At 44.1% G+C, this 10,233-nt stretch overlaps 1 protein-coding gene across 1 annotated transcript; it reads left to right on the plus strand.

Moving 5' to 3' along the window:
* Nucleotides 1–5,308: 5,308 nt before the first annotated feature.
* prlhr2a (prolactin releasing hormone receptor 2a) lies at nucleotides 5,309–7,135 on the plus strand (the record flags this gene model as incomplete). The annotated part of the gene is made up of 2 exons (XM_084456809.1): nucleotides 5,309–5,766; nucleotides 6,499–7,135. The coding sequence occupies 2 exons, from the start codon at nucleotides 5,309–5,311 to the stop codon at nucleotides 7,133–7,135; spliced, it is 1,095 nt and encodes a 364-aa protein (XP_084312935.1).
* Between the last annotated feature and the right edge of the window lie 3,098 nt (nucleotides 7,136–10,233).

The raw sequence follows: 10,233 nt of genomic DNA on the forward strand, positions 1-10,233 counted from the left end.
CCTATAGTTTGCTACTTGTCAATGCCATGGCTGACTCCCTTCTGTAAGACATTTTAATCTTAACATGAGTTCAACAGCAATTTGATTAACAGACTTCTGTTATCAAGCTGAGAAAGCATTGTAAAAACTGACAATCTCTGGATTGGCAAATCTATATAGGCTATGCTTAATCTCAAATGACGATAGAGGAACTTCATGTTGGCCTACTAGGACTATATTTTTTGAGAAATCACCAAGTAGGCTAGGGACTCCTAATGTATTCTGAATAACAGTTGTACACTCGGGACAGTGCTTATATGAGCTCCAAGTGGAAGCTGTACTCTTTAGCACTCTTAAGTAAGTGTAGACAATATAGGTTTATTTTTATACATGTTACAGGTTTAATAAAGTGAAACCTGAGGCATTAAGCCCTCGTTGAGCCAACACACGATGATTTTGTCATGTCAGTGACTAAATTAATCTTTGTAAGGTGCAATATCTTATGATGTTCCTTGTAGCAACTTCAGAACGGTCAGTATCCAGGTCACATGTAATTTAGTAGAAATTACTGTGATTACAGCACATCACATTTCTGTGTGTGATAGATGTACAGCGTATACATACTACATGGGTTTGTTATAGTAATTATTCTCCTCACATCTGCGACCTTCTGATGCTTTTGTGCTTATGGCGTTCATTATATCTCCAGCCTACGGCCAATCTGACTGAGACATCACAGTCAGACTTCCTGTCTATGCATCTTTTGATTTAATTCGCATTTTAGAGCAGTTATAGATCTTTTAAAACAAAACTCACAATAGGCTACAGTACAATTATCTGGTGCCAGAATCAGCATCAACATAGTTTCAAGGACTGTGGCAGAAGTCAATACAATGGCGTCTGAAGGTACAGAAACATCTAATGAATCTGTCATGGTGAATTCCACTCATGGACACCCAGGACCTGACTGGTAGACCTGGTCCCTGACATCACAATAGGCCGCTAAATCAATGGTCATTCCCCTCAACAAAGACACTGGTTTAGTTTTGTTACACCCACATTTTTGGTGAAGGGAACTCAAGGTCAGTTTTTGTTAACAGAGCATGAATTAAATTACAAAGCTTGACAGAAAGAGTGAAAAAAATGAGTGATAGTGAACATCCATCCATCCATCCATCCATCCATCATCCGCTCATCCGAGGCTGGGTCACGGAAGCAGCAGTTCCAGATGGGGGCCCCAGACATCCCTAGCCCCCCTAGCAACATCAATCAGCTCTGCCTGGGGAATCTTTAGCTGCTCACAGGCCATGTAATCCTGCCACCTGGTCCTGGGTCTGCCCCGCGGCCTCCTCCCAGCTGGACATGCCTGGAACACCTCCCTAGGGAGGCGCCCAGGAGGCATCCTCACTACAGTAGATGCCCGAACCACCTCAGCTGGCTCCTTTCGACGCAAAGGAGCAGCAGCTCTACTCCGAGTCTCTCCCGGATCACTGAACTTCTCACCTGGTCTCTAAGGGAGACACCAGCCACCCTCCTGAGAAAACTAATCTCAGCCGCTTGTATTCTTGATCTCGTTCTTTCGGTCATGACCCATCCTTCATGGCCATAGGTGAGAGTAGGAACGAAGATAGACCGGTAGATCGAGAGCTTTGCCTTTTGGCTCAGCTCTCTTTTCGTCACCACAGTGCGGTAAAGCGATTGCAGAACCGCTCCTGCTGCTCAGATTCTCCGGCCAAACTCCTGCTCCATAGTCCCCTCACTCGTGAACAAGACCCCCAGATACTTGAACTCCTTCACTTAGGGTAAGGACTCATTCCCTACTCCGAGTGGACAATACAGGTGCTGATTGTCATCCCAGCTGCTTTGCACTCGGCTGCGAACCGATCCAGAGAGTGCTGGAGGTCACAGGCCGATGATGCCATTAGGACCATGCATCATCTGCAAAAAGCAGCGACGCGATCCCCAGCTCACCGAACTGCAAGCCCGCTCCTTCACGGCTACGCCTCGATTATCTTAGTGAACATTGGATGACAAATAATTTCTTGTTCCCCCTTGAATTGTGCAATGACCATAACATGTTTGCCAATTTAAAACATACATTTTATCATCTTTGTTGACTCGCAAGTTAATATTAGCTGAAATTACTTCAGCCCGATTTTGGGAAGATTTTTTGTCACCAACAAAGTTTCCTGCCTAGTCTGACATCTGCTGCGACCATGGCCTATGACCTTGACGTTGACCAATAGGATGACAGTGTTCTTTACATGTTAACATGTCCGTTACCTCAAGTTCTTCTTGAAGGATAGACAGCCTGTCCTGTTTACTGTCCTCTGAGCAACACAGCTTGTGCCGAATTCCGACTCCCTGGCAGAATCTCACTCTTTTAGTTCGATCTGCTCTTCCGAGAAAAAGTGTTTAGTTTCTGCCACTCGGTAAAGACAAGGACATCGCAAGACGAGCAACTTCACAAAACGTTATTTTAGTTACATAAAGAATAAGCTATCCTGGCAGTTTTATGTTTATTTGTGTGGTATTTAATGGGAATCTCACGATCATTAGCCTCGCTAGCTCAAGTTGGCTGGGTTGTGTAGCATCCTGGCTAGCTAGCTAGCTCGCAGCAGACATGGAAACATACATTATTTTGATAAACTGACCACATACCTCAAATCTGCTGGTTTACTCACATAAAACATATCAAAACTTAATAAAGTGACATACAGTAAGCTATTATCAGTCATGAGAACCAAATTGACAACAATGGCTTCCAACTCAAACCCAAACCGACTAATCTACAAACCAACTGGTTGTGTGTGCGTCACATCCCAGCAAACACGCAACGTCAGGGAGACGTTCAGATCACGTCTTAATAACGTCCGTTCAGATCACGTCTTAATATTCAAACGTCTGGCTTGGACCCCTCTAAGACCCCTCTAAGACGTCTCTGGACGTGCAAAACGGGTCCAATATCTGAACGTTAAAAAAAATCATTCATTCTGGCTCCTAATTGGATGTCTTTGGACGTCCGAAAAAGACGAAAAAGACATCTAAAAGACGTCTTTTAGACGTGTCTTTGCTCAGTGGGTTAGGACCGTACCTTGAGGGATGCACCAACCCCACTTTAGCCTACCTGTTGCAGACGACGCACAGCGTCACAGCTCATAGTTTCAGATCACTTCATTACCTCAGAAGTCCACTGGATAACGTGTCATCGCGAAGGCCGTTATTAACGGCTTCTTTTCTCTCTGTGTAGATGTTCCCGCCTTCTCTCTTCAGCAGCGCGAGGCTGTTGCGCGCGCACAGCACGTGTTAAATGCGATTTAATCCCAGACTGGCAGCAGACAGAGAGGAGTGGAGGGCAGCAGCAGATAAACACGTTCACTGACCACTGAAAAGGTAAGATTATAAAAGAAATATTCTAACACCTCAAACTTCTCAAGATGTTGTTTTATTTTGTCTAATCTCGAGGGTGTAGCCTATATAGCCCAGTGAAAAGTGATGTATGTATGTTTTTCACAGATTGAATAAATCAAGAGGCTATATTTGGATGCAAAGAACTCTATAACAGATAATAACAGATAGGCTAAAATAGAGTTTTAGACTGTGAAATTGCAAAACCTGATTTTAGTCAGGCTTGAATCAATCACATTACATGTACTGCCTCACAATTCCAGAGATGTTACTGTTGTCATGTTTTATATAGACAATTGTGTAATTAAAAAAGTAAGGTGACCACCACAGGCATTTGTTCCATCATGAAGGGCACCTACACTTATGTCCTTTAAATACACTCTCAGAGACATACAAAATAACTGTGACATACATCACCGAAGGTTAGAGGCATGTTCAGCGTGTCTGCATTTATGTTTTCTGTGTATTCAAAATGTTGCTATTCCATTTTAATGTTGTGTTAATGATATTGGTTAACTGTGGGATTTATCCAGCATTTTTCCTCCCACTGAGGGAGTTGTTTATGTGACCTTTATGGCATGTGACCTTTGGGGTGACTGATATGATGAAGATTCACACTCACAACTCTGGCTGTTCCGTGTGTGTGTTTTATAGTTACTGTACATACTGTGCACTGGAATCTGTCGTGTGTGTGTGTGTGTGTTTTATAGTTACATACTGTGCACTGGAGTCTGTCATGTGTGTGTGTGTGTGTGTGTGTGTGTGTGTGCGCGTGCGTGTGTGTGTGTGAGCGTGTGTGAGCGAGCGACAGAGAGAGGGAGGGATATTTCCCTGGCAAATACTATACTAGATAAGACAGCACCTCAGCATCCCCGCTCAAAATACCTTCCTGCGCCACGGTTTAGTCTCTAAACGCTTCGCTCATCTCTGATTGTCTGATTGTCCTCTACGATCGGCTTCCATCATATTCTAAGTCATCTTCTATATCCTCAAAATCTGATAAATATTCAGCCATATTGCACACAATATTCCAGGCACCAACAAGCCGATCGTAGTGAATGTGAGCCGCGAGTGTAGCCTACAGACGGAGAATAGCCAGGAGAATAGCCAGTCTGCGTGCTATGTGCATGCGTGCTGGAGCAAGTGGGGAAGCTTTATTTAGTCTCTAAAGACGTTTCTAAAGATCATATTACAGAGGCATGTGAAAACCACAACAAGCCCTCGCTCTATGGAAGCACAACTAGCGATTCCTAAAAATAGATTGATGAAAACAACCGTAAAACCGTAAAAAATAATTTTTTTAGAAGCTGCATTCTCGGTGCCCCGTCTGCCGCCATTACATGGATATACTTGGCTCGCACTGGATTTTAAATTTCTTCTACAGGCCTCCGAATTACACCAAAGTTATCTCGGTGAGTCAAACGTCTTATAATATGCCGTAAATAAGGTCCAGGTTGTCGAAAAAGTGCATTGTGTTGCCTCTGGGTATGAAATGCGCCATACAAATAAAGCTTTGATTGATTGATTGATTGAAAAAGAGCCTTCTCCTTTAAAGTCACACAGAAACGGAGGTTTGAGATCACCTAACTTCCGTAGTTTGGCGTATTTCCGGCGCAAACAAGCTATGAAATCTATGTAAATAATGGGATGGTTATAATATTATAATTTTTTTTAAACTCTTGTAACACTATTTTGAACAATAATTTTTAGCCTGATCCAAAGTAATGTAAGGTTAAGTACATGAATATTCCCATGCTACTCAAAGATTGATATCAGCACAGGTCAGCTTTTGGACAGTGGTGCATTATGTTATTTGAAGTATTTGTATGTCTACCCCCACCAGATAAGGAAACATGGGAGGTGAAATAAAATCTGTGTATTTCTGTAGGCATCGGTGTGACATTCCTGTCCTGCTGCTGTGATGGAGGACAGCGGTAACGGGTGGCCCGTGACCCAGGTCCCCTCGGGCGAGGGGGGCGTGGAGGGGAACAGCAGCGGAAGGGTCTTCGAGGTGGCCCTGCAGAACGGCTCGTCTAAGCGCAGCCCCCAGTTCGTGGGTCTGGAGCTCCTGCAGAGCTTCAAGCTCCTCATCATCCCCTGCTACGCCCTGGTGGTGCTGGTGGGCGTGTTCGGCAACTACCTGCTTCTCTACGTCATCTGCCGCACGCGCAAGATGCACAACGTCACCAACTTCTTCATCGGCAACCTGGCCTTCTCCGACATGCTGATGTGCGTCACCTGCGTCCCCTTCACGCTGGCGTACGCCTTCAACCCGCGCGGCTGGGCGTTCGGACGCTTCATGTGTTACCTGCTGTACCTGATCCAGCCGGTCACGGTCTACGTGTCCGTGTTCACGCTCACGGCCATAGGGGTGGACAGGTAAGCCACAGTCAGACGGCCGCAACCGCTGGGCCGAACTACTCGAAACGCCTCGCAACCCTGTTCTCGTTTCTAGAAAGAGCACCTTGGTGATGTCATATCATTTGCTCAGTTTTTCTTTCACACAGCCTGCATTTAGATGTCAAACGCATACCTCAAATAATGGAATGGCGGGTTAAGCTAAAGGAATCCAACCAGATGCTCTTTTCATCCATTCAGGCATGAATTAATTATACAGTTGGTCTGTACCAGACAAAATTCAACCATCTGCCACTAGTAAAGACGCCTGAAATGACGGATATAGGTATTTAAAAGTGAAAAATTATCACCAGCCTCTCAAACAAGCACTCTGAAAAAGAGTATGAAAGATATGGGAGCAGGGGCGGTTGTAGCTCAGTTGGTAGAGCGGGTCGTCCAGTGATCGTAGGGTCGGCGGTTCGAATCCCGGCTCCTCCTGTCCACATGTCCAAGTGTACTTGGGCAAGACACTGAACCCCAAATTGCTTCCAATGAGCAGGTTAGCACCTTGCATGGCAGCTGCCACCATTGGTGCGTGAATGTGTGTGTGAATGGGTGAATGAGAGGCCATTGTAAAGCACTTTGGATAAAAGCGCTATATAAGTGCAGATCATCCATGAACCATATTAATACCTGCTCAATGACAAGTACTACTACATCATACACTACAGTAATGTCATGTAATTGATACTCTGCAACTCCTCTTTACCTCAGATACTATGCGACGGTTCACCCCTTGAAGAAGCGCATCTCGGTGTTGGCGTGCGGCTACCTGCTGTCTGGGATGTGGCTGCTGTCCTGTGGCCTGGTGGCCCCGGCTGTGGCCCACACCTACCACATCGAGTTCAAAACGGAGGGCTTCACCATCTGCGAGGAGTTCTGGATGGGCCAGGAGAGAGACAGGCTGGCCTACGCCTACAGCACCCTCTTCATCACCTACGTGCTGCCCCTGTCCGCCCTCTGCATCTCCTACCTCTGCATCTCCGTCAAGCTGCGCAACTGCGTCGTGCCGGGCCACCGAACGCAGAGCCAGGCGGCCGCCCAGCGCACGCGCAAGCGCAAGACCTTCCGCCTGGTGACGCTGGTGGTGGCCGCCTTCGGCGTCTGCTGGATGCCCATCAGCGTGTTCAACGTGCTGCGCGACATCGACATCGACCTCATCGACAAGCGTTACTTCCAGCTGGTCCAGCTGCTGTGTCACCTGTGCGCTATGAGCTCGTCCTGCTGCAACCCCTTCCTCTACGCGTGGCTGCACGACCGTTTCCGCGGCGAGCTGCGCAAGATGTTCACCTGCCACCGGCGCATCGGGATCCCCGCCAATAACTGCGCCACCGCCAGTGTGGTGCTGTGAAGCCCCTGGTCACTTCCTCTAACCTGTCCTGCATTGTGTTAGACTTCTCTCTGTGTGTATAGTCACCGCGGTAACAACCGAACGCCAACAAGTTGGATCACTCTTATTCAATCTTGCCTGAACCCTTTCTCTGTTATACATCTACAGTTCTTATAGCTGATATTTATAAAAAGTAAGTTTAAGGTTTTATGTAGCTAAAGGGTATTATGGATTATAGTCATGAACTGCCCTCCCTCCTGCACTATGATAGTATTAATATTGTGTTGTTATCTGTGTGTGCTTCTCTATAAGCCTTCTGTGAAAACTTGGACCATCAGAACAAAAGATGATTGATTTAATTAAATGTCTACTTGCACAAAGGAAAATTTCAAAATATATGTTGTCATTTTGAGATAGGATGAAATATCATTAATGCACCAATTTAAACTAGTTTTCATATTACCGCAATACAGTCAGTGTTTATGTATCACAAATTATATTGTTCTATCAATTAATCATGCTTGCAAACCTTTTCAAAACTTTGCTGTAAGTGCGATTACTTATGTTGATGTTAAACAACATCTTAATAGACTAGAGAAAATAAATGTTTCATATACCAGGAGAGAATAATGTTTTGAATCAAATGAGTGTGACTGCAGGTCAGTGAAGCAGCATATGATGTGTTTTGATGTGTTCCTCTTTCACAGGGTATGGTGTTGAGACCACTGAGGTGGGATAAACATGTCACGACTCAATAATTAACATCGGATTTTAATCAATGCCAAGGGACATTTGTATAGGCTACTTAATAACATGAAAAAGGGAAGATGTATAAAAAGATGAACAGTTGCATCATATTTATTACTGCTTGCTTCACATCCCTCTGCCTCAGTTGTTCAGCAGTGCGTGTTCAGTAGTTACATTTCCAGTACATCAAAGAGCTGTTGTGAGTGAACCTTGGTAATGAGGTCTTTGTAGCCCAGCGAGTCTCAGTAAATAAGCCTGTGCAGCAGTGCACCCAAACCTCTTCACCTCACTGGCTAACAAGACAGATGTAAACAGTAAACAAGCCCCCTACCCACGATGCACGTTCTTTTGTGGCAACGAAGGAGAGGAAACGTGATGTTTGCTTAATGACTATGATAAATGTTTTAAGTGTTCATTCATTTTATGTCCATAGTATTGCATTCCCAGAGCTTTAAATAATGTGTGAAAAGCAGCACCCTGAGCATTCTCTTTCAATTATGGAAATCCAGAAAACCGCAAATGGTTCTCTTTAATTACCCATTACCCAATTATTTAAATATGCAAAGTACACCATTCTGTTTTTTTTTTTCACTTGCGTTGTGGCAACACGAAGCAGATGCAAGTTATGCCTTTCCTGTATTTGTGAAAAGTCTGACTGTGTCTGGAGATAAATCAAAGGATTCAGTGTCATAGATGCACATGTAGCTTCTGTCCATTGGGTTTCATTCATCGTTTCTCATTCTGAGAAAAGCTTGTCTCGACTAGAGTGCGTTCAGGTTCAAACTCAAAGCTCTTGCTTGGTTAACAAGCGTAGAATTTCAAAGCACTGCTGTCTGAGCTATTGAGAGGAGTTCATTACATCTCGAGTGCGGGCCTCAAAGCGTACCTGAAGTGCTACTGTATATGTCACGGATGTCGAGAGCTCAGCAGTCCAATTTACTATCAATCCCCACAGACCCCTGACCTGAGGGCATAATTTGACTCTATTGAACACAATATAGCCTATTAGATCTATCTAACATGATCAAACTACCACAAATATAATGACTATAAGAAATGATAATTATGCGCCAATGCACCTAACCTCGATGCACCTAACCTCGCATCTAACCTCGATATTTTATAATATCCTAACATTTAGAACAAGCACCAAAAGAGCAATTAACTTCAATGTTACATTACATTACAATCATTTAGCTGACACTTTTGTCCAAAGCAACTTACAATAATTACATTTAATGCAGAAAAGCCAATGGGGGGTCCACAAGGATCTATTCTAGGGCCCTTACTTTTCTGTCTGTATATGCTATCCCTACGCAACGCCGTTAGTAGGCACAAAATTAGCTACCATAGCTACGTGGATGACACCCAGCTCTATATTTCTGACACCCGATGACTACAGCTCAGTTGATCACTTGGTAGAATGCATTGCTGATATAAATGTATGGATGTCACAGAATTTCCTTCAGTGAAACCAGGACAAAACACATGTTGATCATTGGTGAAAATGTTAAAAAGGAGAGACTATCTGGGCACTTAAAACACTGATACTGAACACCAAATCCCAAGTCAGAAGCCTAGGTGTCATGATTCTGATCTTAATTTTGAGGCCCATATTAAGTATGTGACAAGGACATATTCTCATTACTTGAGAAACATTGCTAATGTGAAACCTTTTCTCTCCCACGCTGACACTGAAAGACTAATGCATGCTTTTATCAGTAGCAGGTTGGATTGAAACTACATTTGCCATCATTTTCTCAGCAGACACTGTGGGGGACAGACTTTCAAATCATATTTAAAAAAAAAATATATATATTAGTAACTTTAACTAATTACTCATTTCCCGTAACTTGCCACTGGTGTGAACAGACTCCTAAGACCTATACTGCACCCCAATTTGTAAATCAGGAGTTCCTGGAATGGGACTTATGGGTTTTCATAATAACCACTCATAAATGTACAATTTCATAGCACAAACGCCCACTTGCTTAGCTGTGGGGCTCAGTCAGTACCGTCATTATTATGTCAAAATGACACCAAAAATCATGAAACCACAGGCCAGCAAACCTGTAAATTTCCCCCATCTAAATCTCCTCACCAACTGTAGCCTCACATCCTCATCTCCACCTCTCTCCCCGATTCCAAGTTCTCCTCATCATTCCTCTTCTATTTCTAGCATCTTTTTCTTTTAATCATGCTGGCAATTGCTTTTTCTACCTGCTGTCGCCACCCTGTTCTGTGGAAATTAGTTTGGCCTGCTTCGGTGCGTAGGGTTCCAACTGGTTTGTCATTCGCCTGGTCTGATTAGAAGTCACTGTGAACCTGTTCCATTCTATGCACTCTTGAAACTCTTTAAAGCAACACTTAGC

The sequence above is a fragment of the Borostomias antarcticus genome, assembly GCF_949987555.1.
Source record: "Borostomias antarcticus genome assembly, chromosome: 23".
Taxonomy (NCBI): Eukaryota; Metazoa; Chordata; class Actinopteri; order Stomiiformes; family Stomiidae; genus Borostomias; species Borostomias antarcticus.